At 36.9% G+C, this 26,007-nt stretch overlaps 1 protein-coding gene across 11 annotated transcripts in view; it reads right to left on the bottom strand.

Annotated features, from left to right (window-relative positions):
• The window catches only part of R3HDM1 (R3H domain containing 1), a 57,707-nt gene that overhangs the window by 12,680 nt on the left and 19,020 nt on the right, over positions 1 to 26,007 (bottom strand). For 3 of the 11 annotated variants that reach the window (XM_009318920.1, XM_009318921.1, XM_009318925.1), the window contains exons 6-20: positions 25,648 to 25,726; positions 24,006 to 24,065; positions 23,784 to 23,924; positions 21,134 to 21,242; positions 20,941 to 21,036; positions 19,466 to 19,503; positions 19,333 to 19,383; positions 18,958 to 19,184; positions 15,908 to 16,162; positions 12,339 to 12,493; positions 10,750 to 10,848; positions 6,769 to 7,041; positions 6,427 to 6,547; positions 665 to 819; positions 1 to 96 (exon numbers count right to left, since the gene is read on the bottom strand). The exon at positions 1 to 96 is cut by the window's left edge and continues 68 nt beyond it. In XM_009318920.1, coding sequence (XP_009317195.1) covers positions 1 to 96; positions 665 to 819; positions 6,427 to 6,547; positions 6,769 to 7,041; positions 10,750 to 10,848; positions 12,339 to 12,493; positions 15,908 to 16,162; positions 18,958 to 19,184; positions 19,333 to 19,383; positions 19,466 to 19,503; positions 20,941 to 21,036; positions 21,134 to 21,242; positions 23,784 to 23,924; positions 24,006 to 24,065; positions 25,648 to 25,726 — 1,955 coding nt within the window. Of the gene's footprint in view, positions 97 to 664; positions 820 to 6,426; positions 6,548 to 6,768; positions 7,042 to 10,746; positions 10,849 to 12,338; positions 12,494 to 15,907; positions 16,163 to 18,957; positions 19,185 to 19,332; positions 19,384 to 19,465; positions 19,504 to 20,940; positions 21,037 to 21,133; positions 21,243 to 23,783; positions 23,925 to 24,005; positions 24,066 to 25,647; positions 25,727 to 26,007 lie in introns of all 11 variants that reach the window. The other 8 variants (XM_009318922.1, XM_009318928.1, XM_009318927.1 and 5 more) reach the window with 5 other exon arrangements.

Here is a 26,007-nt window from a genome sequence, read left to right as displayed (position 1 = left end):
TGTTGTGGGCAATCCTTGATTTGACTGACTGGGAATTATAACAGGCTGTTGGTACGTCTGCTGGGGCACTGCTTGGGAACCTTGAGGCACCGAAACCTAAAATTGAGAACACATTAAGATTTTCTTCTGCAGACAATGTTTCTTTCTGGCTCTTGACCTAGTTTATGTAAGAGTTTTTTAAAAAAAACCAGAAACTGAAAGATCTGCTGGAGTTCTCTAAATCCAGAAGATAAGCGATAACAGTAGTTGAAGTAATCGTGCTTTATTAAAAAAACCTTTTTATCTTCTTCCCCAAAAATGGCAATGGTGGTTCCAAGTGACTCCATCAATTAACAAAAGAGATTTTCTCTACAATAGAAAGCGGAGTGGTGGAGAGAAAAATCTCACGAGCTTTTTCTTCCCCATCCTCTGAATAGCAATTAACAAGGCACTTGTCAGTCAACAGGACTAGAACTTGTACGCTTGTGACAGATTTTCTTCTCACTTCAATTGTGGGGGTTTTGTTTGTTTTTCTTTAATTTCTGTCCCCAAAGTCACTTTTGATACCCGCTTGCAGCTTGCTACCATTTTACAAAGCAATGCACTTTAAATAAATAAACAAATAAATAAATCACTCACTCAAACACACAGAAGAGTCATTGGAAAGTTATAATAAATGACCCACCTGATAAGATGGCACTGAAGGGTACGGAACAATCACACCTTGAATTTGATTCCCAATGTTGTTGTGTTGGCCACTGACTAGATTTTGATTCTGAGACTGCTGAACTCCGACTAAACCCTGGTAGTTTTGCTGCTGGTTAGGCAAAACCTGGTAACCTGAAATTATACATTTAAATCTTATTTTGAAATAATGAACACATTTTATACATTTTCACATAGGCAACTGTGTAAGTGTAGCATTTTTCCAATGGCTTTTTAAATCTTCATAATATGCAACTTCATAAAAGAGTTGAACTTATCATGCACATAAAAAGATAAAGATATCAATATAAACATTAACAGATTTATTCATTTGGATCGAGCATGAAATACTATACATACTATTTGCAATGCTGTTCTCACATGCTTGCAATATTTATTTACACCCTAGTGAATTACATGCATTAACACCTTGATTTGATAGGTGAAAGCTGAAAGCATTTGAACAAAGCATGCTAGATGATATCAAAACCGATTATTTGTCTATTATTATGAACAAAGCCATTCTAGGTACTTTAGTTTTGAAATCCCATTTATGCTAAATTCTACTAGCACCTCAGGTGCCCTAGGGATGAGAGTATCTTGACTATGATTCAAAACTGAATCACACTTCAAGAAAATTTGTGTAAGGCATCCGTATAAATCTTTAAAAAAGGGCAATTTCTACTGAAATCTGTAATGTTAAAAACAACTGGGAACTGAGAAGAATCTTCCAGGTAAAAGCAATGTTCATATACAGTAGAAGACATTTTATATTCAAAGTTATCTTGGGGAAAAAAAGAAAGATGTTCATATTCTCCCCTCTACAGTGCCTCTACAACAATTTATTATTGCTTAAACTGGTATCCTCTGCTGTCTTTCAAAAATGGCCTAAAAAAAACCCCAACCCCCCAAAAAAACCAAGCATGAGTGCCAAACAGGGAATCTGTGCATTTATTAGGTCCAACCTTAACTCCTGGTTTGTTTTTTTTTGTGTTTTGTTTTGTTTTTTTAAAGCATATAGTAGGTAACTGCTACCGTGATCAAAACACATGCAGAACACAAGTAAAGTTCTTTTTGTCATATTCTATTATACAGGTACGTGCTACTTACCACATCAGCAAAAAACAATAACTATTAGTGTTTCTGAGACAAAGCCAGTTACCACTCCAGAATAACAAAACTGGGCTTGTCAAGATGCACTGACGGCAAGAAGAGTCTGTATTTAACGTGGATACATTCACATTCTACTGACCTTGACATTCCCCATGCTCCCTACCTTGGTATGGAATTATAATAAAGCAAATATAGCTGCAAAAGCTCACTTCAATTTAAAAAAAAAAAGTGTTTAAAAAATTGCATGGTCTATTTTGAAAATCATTAGTCAGTTAACACAAAACACTTTTTTTGTAAACAAAACCCACCAATGTTCATTGATTACATACATACAGGGTACAATGAACACTGAATTAACAGTCTGAGCTGGCTGTCTCTATAGACACTGCAACAATGAAGACTGAAAGAGACTTAATATAATCAAATATTGCTTCAGAAAATTAAAGGGCAGAAGGTTCAGTTTGTTAAAACCAAGAGAGCTATTCATTAGAAACAAACAGCACAGTATAAATATTTTCAGAGTATTATACAAAACTTCAGAACAATGCATGCTTGAATCAGGATTAGTAATTAGAATTTGTAATAACTCTTAAGTTTGAACTGTGCACAAAAATCCATCTCATATCTGTAATAAACAAAATGCTTAAACGCGCTTTCTTACGAAATGATCTATGGCACCTAAAAAGCAGCAGAATGCGAAGCTGCAGTATATGACAGATCCAATCAATACATCTGCAATCTAAACCCCTCGTTTCCCAGAAATTGCAATGTAGCTGTGAATATTTTTCAGCTTTTTCTGGCACTTCCAGAGACAGACATGATCAGTTTTGCAAGCAGAGAGAACTGGAACAATATAAATTGACTGCCAAGAAGGTTCCCCACAGCGTTCCAAAGAATGCTCTATTTTTAGCTTCACAATTTCACCTCTGCATAGAGAGTGGTCTGACAGAAATGCAGCACTCAGCAGAAAACCCACACCTGCCACAGCAGATTGTCTCATTACACAGAAATACTCTGAAACAGTAGATAAAAGAGAAGCATCTTTCTTAATCTCTACATAATGAAAAAGAAATCACTGTTAATATAAGAGAAGTTAACTTACAGAATATAGAAATACATTTTCTGAATAACACATTAAGAGTGAGAAACAGCCTTTATTCAAGAACAGAAAAGCAAGTACAATCACTTGGTTAACAAGCTAGGAGTATAGCTTGATTACAACTATTACAACTACAGCTATTATTACAACTGTAATAGTTTTATCACTGGTCGTTGTGAAGCAGAAGCTAGTTGAACTTCAGCTGATGTTCCTACAGTAATTGTAGTTCAGGTAAGATTTTTAATCAGCCTGTAGTTAGGTCTCATGGTAACTGGGCCCTCCTTATCACGGCAATTGGAAATGCCTCTTTCGTAAAGAAAGTTTTCTCCTCCCAACATCTTTAGGGCAACCAAAGCATTTTTACTAAAAGTGAACCCCCCAAATATTTCATCTGAAACCCCTTTAAAAAGGAAGCCAGGAAGCAGCTGAAAAAGAGACCGGTTCACTGTGAGAAATGTAAACCTCTCAGACAGTGTTACGGCCCCGAATCCAACAGCTCATAAATAAAGTCAGGCCACTCCATAATATTAAACCAAAAGTGGCTTCAGTTGCCATGCTCTCAGAAGCTGCCATCTTTTATCTAAATTTGTGTTTGGAAAGTTATTTCATAGTTATTAACCACTTCATAAGATGAATAAAACCCACAGCTTTTACATAATACAAGATTTGTTAATTCTCATTTTTGACCAGACACATTGCCATATTAGCCAAGTAACACGCTGCCTTTTGTCTCCAAACCAGCCATTGCTAATGAGCATCAACCATTTCCGGCGTAGCTTTGTGTCAACTTAATACAAATATTTGAGGTTTAAAGTAAATCTACAAGAGAGAATTTCAAAATACACCATCCCGTGAGCAGTTTACAAAACAGAAAACGTGACCTGGAACCTTCCATCTCTAGAATGCTGATTCAAATTTGCCTATAAAGCAGTAAATGAGAACCAGCAATGACTAGGTAGCAATTTGGAGATTTTGAGTTAAACACTAATTATGCAGTTGCTAGTAAAATACTTCTTTCTACCATTAGTTCTAGTAAACACCAAGTAACCAAACAGGACTGAATGGAAGTATTGGCCGGACCACCCCTTCCCTACTTAAACATGATCCCTTGATGTCAGGGTTACAGGTACGAGGTACATTATCAAAGTAGTGAAGTAGCTGTCTGCACAGCTTTGTTATTTTATTTCGTCCAGGACACAGAGGGAGATTTTAGCTGCTGATGCTTTTCACTCTGTCCACATTACAGGCAGTGAAATTCAGTTAAAACAAAGAGCTAAAAACAGACAAGAAACAAACTTACTTACCTAATAGCAACTGATTCCTCCCTTTGCATCTTGGTGCTGATGCACCGTCACCCCATGCTTTCAAATTCAGATTTTTTTGTTTAGCTACATATATACACTGTGCTCTCTCCAATTTAGAGTTTGTGTGCTATTCACACAGGGTGACCCTGTAAATGGGGAAATAACCCCAGCTGAGCCTCAGACTATTATGACTCAGACTGTTATTAAGTAGTCTAGGTATTAAAAATTCTGAGGAAGGAAAGCAGGTTGTGTAACACAGTTGGATAACACATCTTGAACAACAATGGATAAAACAAATTGCAAAAACGAGTAATTTGTTTTCCTTTGAAAAAATGTCAATATACTTTCACTTCTGAAGAGTGAAAACTGGTGATCTATTTTCCTGTAAGCAGGTATTAGGAAGAAAATGAACTCCATCCCAGCCGAAACCAGGACAACAGTATTTTAAAATGATCTGACAACCCTACCGTAAGTGGGCATCACATCTTGATGATTCTGCAATGAAATAATCCTGCCTAAATTTGTGAACTGAACCCTGAATAACAACTTCAAGTGTTGGTGCTATTGGAGCACTTCCTAGAACTGTGGAAGAGGGAGCCATCCCTCTTACAGGCTACTTCATAGAACAGCTATAAAGAAATCCAGTTAATATTTGTAGAGGCTGATCTTTCATCCTATTTTCTGTAGAGCAACCCATAGTTGGGGGCAGGGGGAGGAAAATCCTTCTTCCTGAAGGAAACTCAAAAGGACACCAAGCCAAACGTATTCAACTATGTCCTGGTTTCGGCAGGGGTAGAGTTAATTTCTTTTCTAGTAGCTGGTACAGTGCTGTATTTTGGATTTAGGGTGAGAACAATGTTGATAACTCACCGATGTTTTAGTTGTTGCTAGGTAGTGTTTACACTAGTCAAGGACTTTTCAGTTTCTCGTGCTCTACCAGCTGAGAAGGCTGGGGGTGCACAAGAAGCTGGGAGGGGACACAGCCAGGACAGCTGACCCAAACTGGCCAACAGGGTATTCCATACCATGGGACGTCATGCTCAGTATATAAAGCTGGGGGAAGAAGAAGGAAGGGGGGGACGTTTGGACTGATGGCGTTTGTCTTCCCAAGTAACCGTTACGCGTGATGAAGCCCTGCTTTCCTGGAGATGGCTGAACACCTGCCTGCCGATGGGAAGTAGTGAATGAATTCCTTGTTTTGCTTTGCTTGCGTGTGCGGCTTTTGCTTTCCCTATTAAACTGTCTTTATCTCAACCCACGAGTTTTCTCACTTTTACCCTTTCAATTCTCTCCCCCATCCCACTGTGGGGGGAGTGAGCGAGCGGCTGCGTGGTGCTCAGTTGCCAACTGAGGTTAAACCATGACAAACTAAGACATGGTATAAAAGCCTGATTTTCAAGGATCTCTGCCTCCAAACATCACTAGTTACTTCTGAAAGTTTTGACTGTGAGTCAAGATATTACTCAGAAGTAAACTTGCTTCAGGAATCCAAATCTTACTGAAGAAGTCATAACAATATTTTTAAGTACAGATTATTAGAATAACGGTAGCTACAGGTACAATTTCTAAGGAAAAAAAGACAATAGGAAAGAAAGGAGACAGAAATACAGCTTGATAACATTCATAGAAAGGTAACTCGGAAACAGTAGAAAAGTCTTTACTAGAAATAGGAGGAGCAGAAAATTAATTCTAACCACTTAAGTCTCATCATATATTCTATTCAATAATTATATATTCTATTCAATAGCCAGATACTTTTAATCATACGACAGAAAGACAAATTAAAACAGTATCACCAGTATCTTCTGCATAGCAGTCTTTTCATGCCACATCATCTAAAATGAGTAGCTTTTGTTTAGAACTTTCAGTTAAGGTACATCTCTGCAATGTTACATCATTTAAAGGTACTAATTCACCTTACTTTGCAAGTTACTAAAAAATTAGTTACTAAGTTACAGGTTTAAATTATTCAGTTCTAAACTTAAAAAAAAAAAAATTATCCTATAATTAAAGTTACAGCATGAGCCACTCATAGTAACGGCTCAGATCTCAAGTTTCAAGAAACAACTGACTCCAATTTTTCCACCTCAGCTTAGTTACACATTGTATCCTGTATTTGAACTCCTACTTTATTTGAAATTATACAGCAAAATAAGTTTAAAAAGCAAAACCAGGAGAAAACGCATACGAGGTGTTCTAATGAAATGCTGAAGAAGTTCAACAAACCTGTCTGCTGTCCAGGCTGTGGCAACGGTTGGTTTTGCTGTGTGTTGTAATGGACAGAAACAGGTCGGTATTGTTGACTGGAGTGCGGATACTGATTGGGGGTACAATAACAAGCTGGCATCTAAAAACAAACAACAATTAAAGAGATTCACTACCAGCAAGTTTATAGAAGGCAGACATCTAAATGCAAAAAGAATCACATGATAAAAGAAAGATTCCAGAATAAATGCACACAGCTGCAATTGAACAAGGAGCCCCACACCATATAAAAAGCTCATTAATAGAACAGCATGATCAGTTTTTAAATACAACTTTTATGAGGATGGAACAGAGCCATTTTACCTGTGGCACAGGTTGCTGCATATATCCCTGCTGCTGAAGTACTTGCTGGTTGACAGGGTGGCTAGATGTTGAGTAGCCCGGAGCAGAAACTGGTTGGCCAGAGGGGGGTGGTGGAGGTGGTGGTGGTGGAGCAGTTGCGATGATATAACCAGACTGCTGTGGGGGCTGGAGGACTACAGTGGACTGGAACATAGCAGTATGAGGTTCAGCTGGATCAGCAGGTGGCTGGCGGGCAAGACTCATATGGCTAAATTGTGATCCTAGGTTGTCTTGCTGCAATAGTTAAAAAAAAAGGAAAAAATACATTCACAAACGTACATTCAAGAAAAAAAGAATAAAATAGCCAAATATCTCAGTAAGTTTCAGATATGCATGTCTCAAATTTCTGTGCATTAGCAACATCAGCCAAAGAATAACAGGAAAGAACAAGACAGAACACAGAGGTAAGTTATCTTCAGGGCTGACAGCAGGAAAGAACATCCACATTCAGAGACTTCACTCATTTCGCTGCAAATATTCGCTTTTTGGATTACATCTGCCTCTATCTATTTACTGTAAGGATTCAATTGTCAAAAATGAAGTCAGAATTTGTGTCACTAACATTTTCTGATTGGACTCCAAAGCTTGAGTGAAAACATCCAACCCCAGTTAAAATAGCAGAAGGCATTAGTATTGCTAAAGTAATTTTTGGTTTTAAGAGCTTAAGTTAATGAGGCTCTAATCCTGAATAAGAAGGTACATTCCTCTCACTTGGTATTATACTATATGCAAGGATTAATTTTTTTTAGCCTGAAATCAAGTAACAGCTGCAAGAAATGTATTCTAGTGGTTCCTACTATCTGTATTTTATTAACATCTGAAACTATGATACTGATTGCACTGAGCACTGCAGGAGTCCTGTGAAATTTGAAACTTCTATTACTGTAACCCCAAGCTCCTTTTCTTTACAAGTAATTTAGCATCAAATTATCAACATTCTGGAATTTAGAAATGATCACTAGTATTGTATTTGTTTGCTAAACAAGAAGATTTGGTTCACACTTCAAAAGGGGACTCTCCAAACATGGAGGAACATTAAAAATATTTTAAGACCACCTGATCCTCTCTTAGATCATCCTGAAGAAGATAGGAGTTAATCAAGAAAGAGTAAGTGCAAGCTCTGTCTTTTACTGATTAGCTACGTTGACATTTTATGATGAAATTTTATAGTTCCAAGGCTAAAGATATTCTTAATTACCACTGGAAATACGAATTTACACCTAAAGCTTTATTTAGAATACCTTTACAGCTTAAAAAGCCCTATTTTCATTAGATCAACAATCTGACTTTGCCTTTGGCATTTCATTCTTTAATGATGCCTATTAATGCAACTATAATGCTTCTCTACATTGGATTTTACATTCTGCTTTCATAATACCTAGTTTAGAAAGGAGATACTGATATTTAATTATGAGTTAATACTACCTCTAAAAATGTCCAAAGGATAAACCCAAGCAATACACTTTTATTTCTGTTACACTACCAATATGAGTAAATTCTGATCTGGTGAGTTTCTCCTATAGTGATATGCATAGTACAAGCATGATTAACCACTGAAACGTGTTATTACCAATAAATGGATAAACCAAACTTTCCTGCTACCAATTACAGATGTGTTGCATGTAGATTATGAACCGAGACCATCAACCCTTTTCACCATGTTACCTAAGTTACCATCAGCAGGACTAAATTTTTGAAACTGCCAGCACACTTAGCATTTGAACCCATTTCCTGAATGTGAAATGCTTTGAAACTATTATAAACCTGGAAGGAGTTTAATTCTCCGCTTTAACAACCATATGCCTAACAATGATTGTGAATCACACCTGAACTAGCTGCTACTAACAGCAATTTAGTCATATGCTAAACTCGCATAGGAAGCTCACTTTGGTTAATTAACCATTCTCATTTCATTACTGAGGAGGTAAGTTGTACTGACTGCAGTTCACATGTATTCAAACTCTAAAATAACATGAAAAACAACATCGCTAATAACAAAACACCCTCCATGAAGTGCAATTCCTTTTACAACTGTATACCTAAAGTACAGATAACAGTTAGAATATAGTTTTAATTATATGCAGGCTATTGAATTCAGATAAATCTCTATCTATTATTAGAAGACATTTCTGAATAACATTGAAAATAGTAACAAAATAAAAACTCTGAATACATACTAAAATAGCTATTGTATAACATTGTGGTAGGTTCACCTTGGCTGGCTCCTAGGTGCCCACCAAGCTGCTCTTTCACTCTCCCATCCTTAGCAATACGGGGGAGAAAATAAGATGAAAAGCTCATGGGTCGAAAAAAGGACGGGGAGATTGCTCATCAATTACCATCATGGGCAAAACAGACCCGACTTGGGGATGACTGATTTAATTTATTGCCAGTTAATAACAGAGTAGGATAGTGAGAAATAAAAACAAAACTAAAACCAGCTTCCCCCAACCCCCCTGCTTCTTCCCAGGCTCAACTTCACTCCCAACTCTTCTACCTCCTTCCCCCAGTGTCAGAGGGATAGGGAATGGGGGTTGCGATCAGTTCATAGCACTTTGTCTCTGCCACTCCTTCCTCCTCATTCTCTTCCTCTGCTCCAGCGTGGGGTCTCTCTCACAGGATAGTCGTTCACAAACTGCTCCAGCATGGGTCCTTTCCACGGGCTGCAGTCCTTCAGGAATGGACTGCTCCAGTGTGGGTCCCCCATGGGGTCACAAGTCCTACCAGAGAACCTGCTCCAGCGTGGGCTCTTCTCCATGGGCCTCAGTTCCTGCCAGGAGCCTGCTCCTGCCCTCCACGGGCTGCAGCTTCCTTCAGGGCATCTCTGCCTGCTCTGGTGTGGGATCCTCCACGGGCTGCAGGTGGGTATCTGCTCCACCATGCTCCTCCATGGGCTGCAGGGGAAGAACCTGCTTCACCATGGTCTTCTCCACAGGCTGCAGGAGAATCTCTGCTCCAGATGCTGGAGCACCTCCTCCTTTTCCTTCTTCCGACCTTGGTGTCTGCAGAGTTGTTTCTCACTCCCCTCCCTCACAGCTGCTGCACAGTGGTTTTTTACCCTTTCTCAAATACATTATTACAGAGACACCAACAGTGTCGATGACTGACTCAGCTTTGGGCAGCGCAGGGTCAGTCTTGGAGCACCTGAAATTGGCTCTGTCCAACATGGGGGCAGCTCCTGGTCTCTTCTCACAGAAGCCACCCCCGCAGCCCACCCCTGCTACCAAAACCTTGCCACATAAACCCAACACAAATATGTATTCATTAGAGTATCAGAGCAGTATGGGGAGTTGGGAAGCCTCAATTTTTGACCTGGACTCTAGTTCAGATTCTGCCTTGGATAACTCTTCTCCTTTACTAAGTTTCAGTTTCAATTTGTGTGTGGTTTTTTTGTTTGCTTGTTTTGTTTCTTAAACACAAAAGACTAAGATAATTCATCTCCAGCTTCTATTTATTAAGCAAGGGATGCTAGTGAAGTAGGAGTGTTAAGAGTTCTGGCAAAGAGGCTAGAAAAAGCTAACCTCAAAAAACCAGCACAGCTGATCCCTCAAAATGTATTAGGGTGCAGCAGAAAAAAGAGCAGACAAAGAAACAACAAGAAAGGACGGAAAGAGGTTAATCCAAAGACATAAAAAGGTACTGACTGGCTAACAAAACAAGAGCATTGAAAAGCTGTTCCTTTACAAAGGGAAATAATATATATCTAAATATAGAGATATATAGAGATAGCCTTTATTGTATACATTTCTGCTGAACTTGAAATAAACACGTTAAAATCTCAGGAAGTACTTTCCCCCACTCAGGTAATATTTTACTATGATTGAAAAGTTAGACAGTCATTACACTGGTATCACACACCACTTACAACCAACCAAGCAAAGGTCAGCATCCACTAACGATTAACCCATGCAGAGAGGAGATGAACAGAAGATATAATACCACAGAATATTGCTGTGTAGAGGAGACTGGCAGGAGCGGGGGGGGATAAGAGACTGCAGAGTACTGAACAGGCTGGGAAGAAGGCTGCAGAGGCCGCATAGGCTGAAGAAATAACAGGTTTATAAACATGGTTAATTAACATCAGAGTAAGAAATGTGAAAACAAAGTCAAAGTCTTTTGTAATAGAAAAAAGCAACTATGCTCCAGAAAAGCAACTATGCTCCATTATCAGAAAGGGAATGGATACTTCTTTTAAGCTCAAGACTGCATAGAATTAAAACAGAAGTAATTTTCAATATCTGTCTCCCAGCAGAAATACATTTGCTTTACTTGCTATACATTATATTAGCTATAAGTCAGTAAATTGCTTCTATTTAACATTTACTGTTTCGTTTAGAGAGTTTTTTTGAAATTATAAAATAAAAACTACACATGCATTCTAAATACAAAGTTGTTTCAAAGCATCTAAAGACAGAATGAATTTACTACTAACCACAGATTAAAACATATATTACTTTCACTTATTCAACAATACTAAAATATTTTCTCTAGACTGTGGTTATTTGAACATCAGAGAGTTATCATTGCTGCTATTTCGGGCAGGTTCAACTCCAGTATCCATTGAGAAGGCAATCACAGAAGTAATAAAGAATTTGTGAAGAAAACTGCAAATATGACATACACACTTCCGTAAACTAGATAGGGAGAAAGAGCACAAACGAGCCTTTTTCAAAACAGACCATCTCTTCTGTGGCATACGCAGGTATCCTGAACATAAGATTTAAGCAAGGGAAAATGAACAAGGATAAAGATGAACTTCATAGATGAAGTTCTATAAAAAACTTTTTGATAAAATTTGAGAACAATTTGAAAATACCACAGACTACAGCCAGTAGCTTGGTGCCTGAAATAGCTGCTGTAAAAAGAGGTAGAATCCTCCCTTCTCCTGCCCGTACATACTCTTTGCTTTTCTTCTCTTCTTCTTCAAGGGCTGAGGTCATCTTTAATCTGGCCTATTTTACTAAATTCCTCTTGTACAAGACGAGAAGGATAAAATATATCCTGTTCTTCAGCGTGCAGTTTTGTGAGTAGAGTAAGCCAAAGTGCTACTAAAGAGGCGTTCATACTCTACAAGTCCTAAGCTACCTCTTTTGTGCCACGAGTACTGCTTGCGCAGTACAGTCCAAGAATTCATCTGGTAAAAAATAACCTTAAGACAAGGAGACAAAGATTTCACTTGGATTAACTCTCTTCCCAGATTGCTGGCTATATTACTGTTAATGCCAGCAGTAACCACACAGTGTGACTAAGAACAAAGGCAGAACCTCTTTTCCAGAGCAATCTAGGCTTGGTATGTTTTCATACTAAAATATTTTCTGTATTTTTAAGAGGAGGCTGCTTACCATGTTCTGTTATTAGCAGAACCGACAGTTCTGAGGACTGTGGGGGAAAAAGTCCAGTTACCCATATCTGTGTAGCTATTACTTCTTAACATATGCTTCAACAGAACAAACCTACTGATCCTTTATTATCAGACAGCAATATGACGGTATCAGTCATCGATACAAGCATCATGTATTTGACATGTGCACCTGTGAGAGGATGTGATTAGCTGCTGGCTGTTGCTGAGGTGGTGCGGGAAGAGGTGGCTGTTGCGGAGGTCCAGGCACTTGGGTCCTAACAGGTTGCTGAGGCATAGGAGGATTGTACACAACCGGAGTGCCATCTGGATTAAGGAATGGCTGACCTGAAAAGTTGAAAGAAAACAAACACAACCCAATGACAGCCAGCTGCATCATCTAAGTTTGGAGAAAATAACAACAAATGTATTTACAGTAGGCAAAATGAATAAAATAATAAAATTTGAAAATAAGTGAAGTCATACTGTTTTATGACAGATTTATGCCAAATCCCCACAACTACATTTATAACAGCAGTGACTAAGCAGGCCTCGTTTGACAAACTACATGCAGTTAAAAAACAAAACATTTAAGATAAACAAAGATACCCCAGTCTTTACTTAGTGAACACAGATAAATATTTGCTGTATCCTGCTTGTCTTGAAAACTCATTCTTAATAAAGCTGATTGAAAAGGGCAGGAGTAATAAAGGAAAACCCTACTAAAAATACTATTTTAAGGACCCTTTCAAAGGCAATTAAATGAATTTCCTTTAATCAGTTTGAACACCAATCAGAACACAGGAGAGCTTAAAGGCAAATATTTTAAAAAACATATATAAAGCAGTAGCTACAATGGTACTCCCATAACAGCTAATAAGATTACTGTTAAAGGACTCTCTTCCCCTATTCATAGATGAATTGGCTTTTAGCTTTCAAATGAAATAATGTTGTATTATTCTTCTATTTAATAATTTGCAACTTCAATATTACAGCAGTGGACTAATGGAAAAGAATTAAAAAATAAAGTACTTGAAAGTAAATTATAAACAACCTGATTTATTTTGGTGCCTCGGTTGGGAAAAACCAAAACAAATCAAAGACACAACAGATTAGCTAGCAAGGGCCTGTGTCTAGCTGCTTAATGATATAGGTCTTGCATTGGCTTATTTTGATGCTTAAGGTCCAAATACTGATGTAAATTTTTCTCTCCTCCAATATAAGTATTTTCTTGTCTGAGATTCTTTCCGGAAAGGTATAAACTGAGACTAAAGCCTTTGCACCCTAGCTGGGGTCCTGTCAAAGTAATAATGCTAATGCTCCTTCAGACTTCTTCGTCCCATCATATTTAAATGCAACTGGCCAACATAAAAGTGTTAAAGTAACTGAAGAGAGTACTGAAGCAATTAATGCAAGAGAGAGACAGGAAGCATGAACAGACTTGCTATATTCAATTTAGCTTAACGGATTTCTCTTTAATGCTCAAGAACTGGGAATGTTCACATAAATAGGGAGTCAGATTTTCTTATTTCCTTCTACCACTTTCTGGTAATCACTGGAGCTTAACTTGTTTCCTGTAGTGGTTGAATAAGAACTGTCTTTTCCTAATTACTGTCTTCAACTACTGAGAAGAATGACTGTTGACCTAAGGTCACGACATCCTCTGTCAGAAATGTTGAGAAACTAATCTATGTTTTTTGAACTCTGACTGTCACTTGGAACAATAAAGCCAGATGAACAATTCAGAATGTGATGTTGAGTACATTATAAGTTAAAAGTTCATCTGAACCTAGACGTTCCTTGTTCTGGAATCGTAGTTTATTTTCTATTAGACATTCATTAGATATTATCGTAATCCTCTGTTATGAAAGACTAGTTTAAATAAATTTAAAAATGGATAAAACGTAGGAAGTATCACAATTTGAAAATCAAGCTAATTTTAATGAATATCAAACAGAGTCAAGTCTACAATTCTGCTGCCTTTTCTGAGGGGCGTGCAAGTACAAGATGCTTTCAGATGAAAAACTTTCACAATCACATTTGTTTCTCTGCCCTTCCCTGTTGCTGTGTGGAAGTCCCATCAATGTAACAGGGAAAATGACCAACAGTACAGGAGGAAGAAAGTGAAACTAATCACACAGAAAATGTTGACAAGCACATAACTGAAATGAAGATGACTCAAAACCCGCTCTTTTTAAATGAAAAAGCTGTATCATGTTTTACATGAAATCACTTTCAAGCTGATGGTATCGTTTCAGTGCCTGCACTGTTTTGCTGTACAGTGACTCTAAAGATTTTAGCACAGTCATGCTATAAACTCATAATATGAAAAATGACAGCAAACATTCTTCTTAGTTAATGTAGAGTACAAAGTACTCTAGCGTATACAAACACTAAAGCCACTTATTTTTCTAGCAAAACTTGTTCACTTAATCATCCTATTTGTCTTCAGATGGTCAACACACACAATGAAAAATTCATGTAGAAGATGTACAACTATCACATTAGAACTAGAAAAACTAAGTCAATAGTGCTATTGTCCAGAACCTAGATCTAGGATGGCAAATACATCCTCCTCCAAATCCAATGGCTATCTATGAAAATTAGATGCTACAGCTAGTCATTTGTAACCAATTTTTTTAGCAGGGTTGGCTTAAACTATTCATTTATACAGTAAGGCATTTAAGAGAAACCTTAGGCAGCATATCAATATGCAGAATCATAAAAAAAAAAATCTCAAATTTTGTATACAACAGCAATTGATTTATATTAAGAAAAAAAGATAAATGTATCTATTTCAATGTTAAACCTTTTAGAAGAGAAATAATTTAATAACCGATCATTTTAACAAGCCCAGTGAGAAAAATTCAGTTTAAAACATCACGTGCAGTTATATTCAAACATAATAAAGTCCACCTACAGAATGATGGGAAATATATCATGAAGTATTTCCTTTTCTACAAGGAAAACAGATCTTTAAACTAAAATTAAAATATAATCATTTTCCAAAGATTACGAGGTGTTGCATAAAAGCTAAATAAAAAATTTCCAGATTTCTTAACTTCTACAATAAAGTAAAAGTTTGCCCACAGAATGCTAACTAGTCATTTAATCCAGACAAGAAGTTACACATCTCCTTGCATCTACATTATGAAGTATCAATTTCCTGCTACTTACTAAAAATGTCAGTATTGGCCAATTATGCCAACATTGACTTCATCCTGTTTTAAACTGACAAAGAAAAGTTTAGAAATCGCATGTAATCTCATGCTTCTTTCTTTCACTTGTATTAAGTCAGTGTCACGAGTATAGAGAGACAAGAACACGTTGCGACAAACAAAATGAAGGATGATAAATTCTTTCAAGTCAATATGAATACTTCTTCAGGCTCTCTCCCCTCACTGACACTGTTTTATAATAGCACTGAGAAAGACTTTTCCCTCTCTCGAAAAAAGCCGAAACAATTAAGTTGTTCTGCATTCTGGATAATAAATCATAGGATTTTCATATTTTATGCAAGTCACTCATTAAAATTTTACACATAAATTAAAACTCTACTAGAGAAAAATCAAGTTTATTTATTCATTTGATCCCAGAGTCATGCTTTCTTTTTAAATTAAGTGCACTGAACAAACACAACCACAGAAAAAAAAATAAAGAGAAAAAGCAAGGACAATACTGACATTCAGTCTTATGTAAACACTCGTGCATTTTTCTCCAAGTTCTCAATTGTAACAAAAACATCCACAAGCATGTACCAACCTGTTTGAGGGTTGATCAGAATACTGCCAGGCGGTATGCCTGCCGCTTCCAAGGGAAGCAAAAAGAAGCTAGTGCTAGTAGGTGCCACTTGCCCGCTTATGCCACCATCAAAGGAAAGAGAGTTACTAGTGCTGACAGTTGGATAGACGGCAGGCGTGCCATGAGAAGGCTGGCTTAGAGCTGGCACTGGAAGAGGCTGCTGGGTGTGAGAAAGAGAACCCGTGGATGACCCTACACTACTAGAAGACTCTGAACCTAGGAAAGGAGTAATGAGAAATTGTTTTTACCTAGACAGAAACATCATGCTCACTTAAAATATATACTTGTAAATGCTTACCCTTAAAGCTCAGCATTAAGTACATTATTAAACAGTGGCCTTTTCAATGAACTCCCCCTTCATCTCCCCTGGAATACCATTACAAGATTCCTTCTGTGAACCAAGGGTCAATTCAGCACTGCTTTGCACTGTAAAGTGAGGCTTTCATATCTAGCTCTGATTTTCTGGACAGAAAACACATGCCTGTACATATGCACATGTGCTAATGTTCAGTTGATCCACAATTCGTTTACGTGATTGCTCACTTATTCCAAAATGATGCACACACATGTATCAAGTGAACACACCGAAGTTACGAACACACAGCCTACACTATTGCACATGTGCAGGCCATGGGATAATGCAGATGCAGTGGGTCCAACGCCCCTTCAGATACGCTAGCTAAATTCACATGCTCTGTAGAGATAGCCTGCAGGCAAGCAATGACTTTTTTTTTTTTTAACTACTAGATGTCAGAGATCTTCTCTGACTCACCTGCTAGACAAATTGCAGAATACTAAAAAACCCAAAACTATTTTTTTCCTCCTCTGACAATTTTCAGGCTGAAATCAAGAATACAGCTGGAAAAAATTATGGTAATGTGGTAGCTTTAGCCTAGTTTTATGCAACAATTCAAAGTTCAAAAGGAGTATGAAATAGCTGACTGAAAGCAATAATCATTTTACAGATATGAATGACTATAAACATTGCAAGGCAGTGGAGAACCAGACCGTCCCTAAGCTTTCTGAAAGCCAGTGCATGCAGCTAAAAGCAATATTCCAAAAGTCCAACATGGAGAGGTCTGTAGGACTGCACTGTTCCTAGATCTCTGTATACCTAGATCTCTAGGTATACAGTTTATCATACTTTTTATTAAGTCTTTGCTATGATACTTGCAGTACTTGGAGAGAGAATATAGTTGTTTAAATTTAAGAACTCTTCATTAGCAGCCTCTATACAATCTAGAAGAGAAAGCAAGACTCAAAAAGGACTGTGATGAAATTTATCTACTCTTGAAGTTGCTTTGCAGTCCTTCATAAAAATTTCTAATTGTAACCCTTTTACTGGTGTGTATGAAAAGATAGTATAACTTGAAGCATTTGCTGATGCTGACTATTAACCTTTTTTCTATTGCTAGATTAAGTGAAATACAAAGCTATTAATTGTAAACTGGGCAAAAAAGCATATCCCAGCTCTGTGAAACAATCTTCACCTGACCAGAGTTACTTTGATTAGATTTGTTTACAAGTGTATCCACTTCTAGATTATGTAGAGAAATTAGGCTGAAGCCATCATAATTAAAGCCAACTATATCCTTGATCAAAATGAACAAACAAAACCAATCAACACATGCAAAATCACCACAACCTGTAACTGCAGTGAAGCAACAACCATCAAGATAGGCATTCTGAACTTCGAATGTTAACTCTCAGAATGCCAAAATAAAGTCTCCGGCTAAATTTTAAGAATCCATTTATGTTCTTGCAATTTAGAAAACAAAGATTTCTAAGAATGTATTTTATATGTACACTATTGTCAGGTTGTAGTTTCTTTTCAAGCTGTGCCAAATAGTATTACTACATTGCTAAATGAAATAACTCAATATGACGGCACAATTTTACAGCGTATGCAGAAGTACCTTGGAATGCGGTTTTTTTATACAAATATACAATGGACAAACAGAATTTGTAACTATTTTACTGCATTAACATAGAGAAGTGTGGTGATATACCTATTAGGTAGTGGTGGTTTAAGGGAAAGCAAAAAATTTAAACAGATCCTCATTAGAAACAAGTTTTATAAATAACATCAAAGCCAAGCATAATACAGGCAAACAATAATATTCTGCTTTTTTTTTTTTTTTTTACACTTCTACTTCAAATTCTGAAGTAGTGCATCCATAACCCACCCATGTATTTCTTACAAGCCTTAAAATTCTCCACAACCACGATTATCTATTGGATCAAATTATGTTGGCATTTGGAATACAAATATTTACTAAATTTCATTTTTGACCCACAGAAGATTATATTATATATATCTCCATATTTTCTAAGATTTTGTTTTGCCATTAATTACAAGTTAACGCACCTTTAAAACCCAGAATCTTATGAGTATTTCCCCCCACCATTTCTGAATCTTAAAATTAAACCGTACTTTGTTCCACTGATCTGATTTTTCAGCAATCTAAAAGTTAAGTTTTTTAGCCATATTAATTTAAATTTAACAATGGCACTGAAAGATAACACAACAAATATAACTAACAATTCATAGGCTTTAATGCTGTTTTTTCCTAGCTAGTAGGATAGCAGCACAGTTTCCTAAGACTGCACAATGCAGCTTTGCCACACTGAAACTAGAGTTGAACTCTTAAATTTTTATTTTGAATAAAGTACTTATGTTGATAAGCGTTCCCAAATCCTTTGTATGAGATGAAATGTATTTAGCTTAAAGCCATCTATAATGCACTTTAAAATTCTACTTCCAAAGTCAAAAGTCTTCATTTAATTTGTTACCTGAATTCTAGCTCTCCGAGGCAGTTAAGTGCTATAGGGCTAGGTCTGTAGTCATGCTATGTATGCAGCACCCACGGTACCCAGAGGGAGTTGTATGCATGGGGCACTTACGAGACTGAGGCCTCTACATATATACACATCTGCAATGCGCATCAAGTATCAAACCATCAGGTACTTCACTGCTATGTAACTATGTATTTGTACAGATTTTATTATACCTGTCTTAGACAGCCTGCCTGTGCTTTTGCTGCTTCCAGAGCTATCTCCTCTTGTCAGAACTGATATCCCACTGAAGCTGCTGGCTTTCGTTACAGCTGGCTTCAGATTGCGGATGGAGCTATCAGAGTCGGTGCTGCTCCAGGGACGGGGTTCACAATACTTCAGCTCATTCTCAGTACTGCTCTGATGGCTGTTGGCTGATCTCCCTGATGTTTCCTTATTGATTCTGTAAGTTATAAACTAAACTTTTAGCACAAGCATCAATTGCAAAATAAGGGAAAAGAAAAAAAGAAAAAAAAAAAAGAAAGAAAAGGTGAAATGCATGCAGAATACTTTGGGATTTTATTTTTTTTTTTAAAGAAAGCATCAAATACCTAAGTATCTGTCGTCTTTGTTGTGTACTATTAGTTTCTTCCTCCTGGATTCTGTTGACATTTTAATAAGATAGCTTAATATTTATTAAGAAAATAGGAAAATGAAACAGAATTAGACTGCAAATTTTCTTACCTTTTATCAGTGAAATAATTCTCTTGGGAACACAGGGACTGAGGGGCAAAGAAGTGTAGAAATTAATATGAATGGCATCTAGAACCCCTACTACAGCGCAGTAACAAAACATGCTGCAATTTGAGTCTTGTATTATACATGGACTTTTACAGCATCCTCTATATATTAAGCTGCCTGAAAACTTAACCTCTTTGGTGGGTAATTTCCATGTTATGGGAAAAAAGAGAATATAAAAAAGCCTATCTGCAGGAAATAAAAGTTAGCATTAGAATAGTTACAGTGTTGGCCATTTTGTTTACATCAGTATTTTTCTGAAGTTACAATTCTTCCATTGGGCCTTCGCTGCCTTATGTATTTTACAGCTGATGTGTGACTTCACAGAATCACAGAAGTCTGTTAACACCACCTGAGTTGCCTCGTCTTCTGCTTGGAAGTGTGAAGTAGAAGACGACGCTGGCTACTGCAATAATTGTACTGAATTCTTTGGGTACAAGTACGCATATGCTAAAAAGCAGACAGAATATACAATCAAAAAGCCTATTATTAACTTCAATTATGTTGTCCTTGACTGTGACTTCTAACATTTGGTACAAAGCTTCTAAGGGTACATGGTAAATGACTACGCAAAAGGAAAAGGTTATTTTATATCCAAAAGTCCATTCTTTTTGTTCATAGTTAAGGTGACCCAAAAAAAAAAAAGAAAAAAAAAAAGAAAAAAAAAGGCTTTCGGAAAATATTTGGATATAGCAAATTAGCCTCTCAGAGCTCATTACTGTTTCTTCAAAACAAGAATCTGGTTTTGGATGTGTAAGAGCTACAGGTAAATGTCAGAAAAAGTGGATTATTAGAAGTAACGCATATTTTTGAAGACATATTTGTTCTGTTTCACTCAATATAATTAAATATAATCACTACTTGTGATTGAATTATAGTTTACAATGTTGTCCTGCTTGGTAACTCCAGTCAAGAGAGACTAGACTTATAGATTTCTGACTGAAATTTCACATGGGAATTCAAATCATTTTACTGTGACCAGACAAGTGAGAAAAAACAACATTTTGGTTTTGGTTTAGGGTTTGGGGTGGTTTTTTGTTGTTTTTTTTTTGGGTTTTTTTTTTAAAGTAATTATTGCTCTAAGCAACAACTGAAGTGACTGCAGTACCAAAACTCTAACTTAAATTTCAGTAAGGGGCAAAATAATGCATTGAAATAGGCAATGCTAAATAATGCACCAAAATAATTCTTGAAGGTTGCTTGAGTTTCATACAGTAGCGATTAGAGAAAACAGAAGATTTCTCAGTAACTTCAATATAATTTAAAACTCACTCAGGTCACACTAATGATTCTTATCTGCTCAGTCCCCTCCAGAAACAGAAAATTTCCTGGAAAGAAGTCTCTTGTAACAAAAACCACATATGCATGTATGTGCGTGAAGTATTCATACAAAACACCGTAAGATTTTCTTTGATACATACATCTTGTGCAAATATTCTTTCTCTAGCTCTCTGATATTCTTCTTCACGTTCTTCTATGGATTTACTTCTTCTGTCATCTTTTAATCGTATTCTCATCTAAATTAAGTGATACAGTGTCAACTTCTACAGGAAAATAGTATAAATACACAGTCAAATACAGCAAGCGGAAGGAAATAATCCATAGGTATTTTACCTGGTTGTCATCTTTGTCTAAACTAGAGTTATCTCTTTTAAGGATGTACCGCTTCTGGAAATCATCACTCTTCTCATCCTTTATATGCTCACAAAACTTTTGGTCAGGTCTGTGAAAAGTCGTTAGAAAGAAAAGGTTTATGGTTTTGTAAACATACACTATACACAGTAGAACAAACTGAAATATACTCAAGATTACCGTTAAATATACTTAATATTGTAACTGAAGTGATAGGTTTTGGTTGTCCAGGCAATGGAAAAGGTACCAAAAATGTAAGGTGATGTGTACCCTTGACAAGTCCTGTTCCTGAGGCATAACAAACGTGCTTTTTAAATCTCTTCCTCCTTCAAAGCTTTTGCTTCAATTTCCAATTAAGGTGGCAAGCAAACCACATGCCCTTGGGGTATCAGAAGTGCTCTTGAATCCAGACTGGTGCCATGCAATGGATATTGGGCATGCATGGAAGTGAAGATAGGTGCTTTCTGCTAGAGCTGTAATACCTCAGAATTCATTTCAAGGGAAAACAGAAGATAAGATAGAGGAGAAAGCATTGAAACTTACAAACTTCTAAAACAAAATTAAGTAGAAATAAGCAAGAGAAGAACAGTACAGTGCAGGCAAGCAGGAGCTTCACAAGATCACAGTGAAAGGATGATGCAACAGATTATATATATTGTTTTGGTATTTTATCTACTTTGTGAAAGGAAGTGAGATATTTTGCAAACTTCTGTTATTAAAAATAGATACCAAGTACCTAGACAAGAAAACTACTACTATCGTAAGAGAAGTTCTCAGACAATCAGGGAATATTTCTCAGACAAAACATATGTATACTCTTCTCTATTTCTCTTTCTTTATTCATTACCCAGGACAGCTATATAGAGTCAGGAGATCTTTTTCTATAAAACAGCCAAGCCTAACTGTTAGTTACTGGATGCCCAAACATAATTAGCAGGCATTTCAGAGAACCTTTAGACTGTCTTACCTCTTTCTTTTAAAGGTCCCTGAATTTACTGCCCTGCCATCACCAACTTCCCACTCCACTGAGACGTCCCAGTATGCACTGGGTTGTTGATGTCAGTAACATCACTGATCGGCGATGGAGCCGGGAATCTGCCTATGAGGAAAAGGTAAGTTTGGTTTTATTCAACATGGAGCAGGTCTCCAAGGTTTTCTTTCTAAATTCTTATTTTATATCCAAAGCGATTTAAAATAAGAATACTGAAAACATTAAGAATCTTAATGTCTGCAGGTTAGATGAAATGCCTGCTAATTAGTAACTACACCTATAGGGGGCTTCCAGAGGCCATAAGCTTTTTAAATACGGTCTAGAAAAAAAAAAAAAAGCATAAAAAAGAAGAAATCCTCTTTTAATAGTTCTTATTCCACACTTGAAGTGCTAGACTGAAGCTTCAGTCTAAAGATGCTGGTAGATGCAAAGGCAATAGATTTGAAATGTATGGCTTTATAAGTCAATTTAGGTAGAGAATGTATAGCTGGAGCAAAACCACATACATGAATACACAAGTTATTTAACATATATTTAGGCTCTATAGATTTTTCCAGAAATTTTTAAGGAGGAAACTGTTTACTTAAGTGAAATTTCAGCGTGGCATATTATTTCAGTACTATTGACTCTAAAATTAGGGTGGGTAATTAGATTTTTTTTCTCCCAAAGCTATGGAGAGTGTATACAGAGACTGGGACTAGGATGCAGGCGCTGTAAACACCTATTTTCATATTCAAATCATAGAGTACTTAAAAAAAAAAACAAACACAAAAAACGGTGTCAGGCAAATGCTTTAAGTTAAAACTAGAAACTAGGTGGCATAAATATACCAACACATTCGTCCTTTGTCTTTCTAAGAGAGAATGAGGAGACAGAGCAAGTGCAGAGAACAGAGAGAACAGCTGGGTCCTTTGAATGAAAATGTCAATGACGCATGGGTTTTGGAGTTGCTGTGGCCCCATTGCTACTTTTTTGGTAGTATGGATTTGCCTAGTGGTTTCTCCAAAAACTCCCCAGCCCTCACAGTAAAGTAGCATGCCATGACTTGTTAACCCGGTTGACACTTCCACTGATGAGATGTCTGTGTTCCCCGCTACGTTTATTTTGCAAGGCCATGTGAGATCTGTAAGCAGCATTATTCCAACAAAAGATTTCAATGCCTGAATTTTCCCAGTAGATTTTTACAGTACAAAAGCCAAGGTTGTGCAAGTCTTGTCCCCTCCTTTCACCAAATCAGAAATGACCTGTTCTAAGTTAAGGGCTGGTTCTGTTTCCCAAAACAAACAAAGAATGTACTTTGTACACTTCACTGGTGTAAATCTTTAAACAGATAAACAGTTGATATAAATTCACATTTCATGGAAACAAAGTTAGCAATGCACCTCTGCGAGAAAAGCAACAAAAATTCTTAATTTACACATAACATACTTTTTTCCCAAAAAAAGTTTAAACATGAAACAGATCACATTATTACACAGCACTGGAACGTGAACAGTAAAGACCTTGCAATCACCTCTCCTCGATGCTTGGTTCCCAATGAGTAGGTAGACCCCTACTGCTACAGACGCAGCATCGTTGCATAATATATCCCAGGTGTTAAATCTATGCATCAAAAAGTTTTTTCAAGACTTTTACACTTACATTCTTGTATTGCTAGTTTTATTTACTATGACTGACTTCCCACTCTGGTCCACGTTGTGCTCTAATCCAAAGTAAGCAGCTACCCTGTGCAACAGCATTCTATGGTAAGATGTCATTGGGGGAAACTTTTTTCTTGGAACTCTGGAAGAAAGGAATAGTAGCTTTATTAAACAAACAGAAACACTCTTGAATTCTTTTTTCCTATAAGAGTACAGTACTTACTCATTATTACCAATGAAATCTAAAATTTCCTGTTCTAATTTCAGCAGCATCATTCTGTCCCTGAAAATAAAAACACAGCAACTCACATATGAGACACTCCAATAACTGCAGTTGTATTCATCTTAAGAATACACAGATAAGATGTGTGATCAAGGGATGATGGCAGACTGTAAATAGGACCACCGGGTGTCAAATGCAGTATTTTTACGACAAAATATTCATTTTTCAGTAAGCTATACTGTATTGAACCCGCCTAGTGAAACATGCTGTTCTCGTCTCAGAAATCAGAATACAAAAATCCTCCAAGTAATCTCTGCGCAGTAGGCTCAACAGAAAGTACAGTCATTGAGAAGACAGTCTCAAGAAGAAGGAAAAGCAGCGACTAGGTTGTTTCTTGTTGGTTAGCATGCGTAGTAAAATTTGCAGAGGCCTGAACTGGTCCTTGGATTATAAAGCACACCATGGGATCATTGAGACGCAGAGTGACAGAGTACCAATAACCAGAGGCACTGCTACAACATACCAACTACCAAGTGGTTAAAAGCTGGCCCACGCTGCAATGTGATGAGATATTAAGAGAATAAGAAAAAGCTAAAACTCAAGATGATAGAAATGTGCATTAGTCTTAAAAATGCTTATGCCAGTTCCAATAAATCATTAACATGTAATGAAGTTAACTGTCGCACAGTTCATAATTTGTGCACATCAGATAACTAAGCATCCCAGTTACTGCGCATGTAAACCCACAGCAGACCTTCACCTACAATTTCTTATTTGCATTGGGATGCTTTATGACTTCAAATTGGAACAACGTAAGAGTCTAGCAGAGGTCTGTGCTTTCTAATTTTACTCTATAGGACAAAATGCTGTTGGCCCCTTATTATAGCTCATTTTACATTTTTTGCCAATGAAATGGAATCCCAATAAATTACCACATTCAAAATCATAACTATAATATGAATGAATAACCAGTAGCAGTGGAATAGCTTTTGCGACAGCAGCACAATGCCACCGAGTTAATTTCTTGCCTTGTACATATAGCCACAGACCTAGTATGAAACCCCATGGAGGAAAAGAACAAACAAGACAGACAGCAACATACTGCAAACCTCAAAGGAACAGAACCATGTCAACTCTGTTGCTAATAAATGATGGTCTTGAATTAGGTCAGATTTGGTTTCCTGATGTGCAGAGTGAAGGTGTATATCTCTAACTATGGTTATATGGTACTGCTTAAAAAAAAATCCCTTTGTCTATAAATTCAGCGCGAGGCAGATTAAAGTAAAAGAAGGCAGTTTAGTCTCTAACAAGCAGACGCTAAGAGAGTACAAGTTTTAGAGACATAGTATTAGAGTCCCTTCAGGGAAAGAACTGCACACAGACAGAACTCATTACTTGCCTATTAAACATTATAAAGCATTTAAACCATTTCAATGTCCTGAACCTCTATTCATATAACACACAAATTACAATGGATTGGTGTTTCAGACAGCCTGCACAACAAAATCTCATCCTAAATAACTGACATGTAGTGTTAGACATTTAAGAGGAGGGGAAAAAAATAACAAAAAACCCCAGGTGGTGTAACACCTCAGGCAACAACAAGAAAGAAAACCAGAAAGTTGACATTACTGATGCTTACCTGGGATTGTTTTTTAACGTATTTACTAAAAATTCATGAAGATCTATACCAGTGGAATCTGTATACTCTTGGCTGGAATCTAAGGGTGAAGGGGAAGAGAGCAAAATTACACTTTGAAAAAACACTAATATTTTTTTCCAATTATTGCTGAACTTACTATTTATGGGTCAATACTGTATAACTATTAGGCATGCTATTCCCAAAATTAAACACTTCCATTTTCCAGGGAAAAGGCTCACAAGTTAAAAAAAAACCAGAAAACCCAACATCACCCTCCAATCCCCTAAATGAGGTGTAATGCCAAAGCAAAAGCTTTGGTAACACTGCCATTCTATTAACATTTGCTATATATTTTGAAGC

This window comes from Pygoscelis adeliae, unplaced genomic scaffold (assembly GCF_000699105.1).
Source record: "Pygoscelis adeliae isolate BGI_AS28 unplaced genomic scaffold, ASM69910v1 Scaffold222, whole genome shotgun sequence".
Taxonomy (NCBI): domain Eukaryota; kingdom Metazoa; phylum Chordata; class Aves; order Sphenisciformes; family Spheniscidae; genus Pygoscelis; species Pygoscelis adeliae.
Note: the sequence above shows the minus strand (reverse complement) of the source record. Positions and strands in the feature narration are given on the sequence as shown.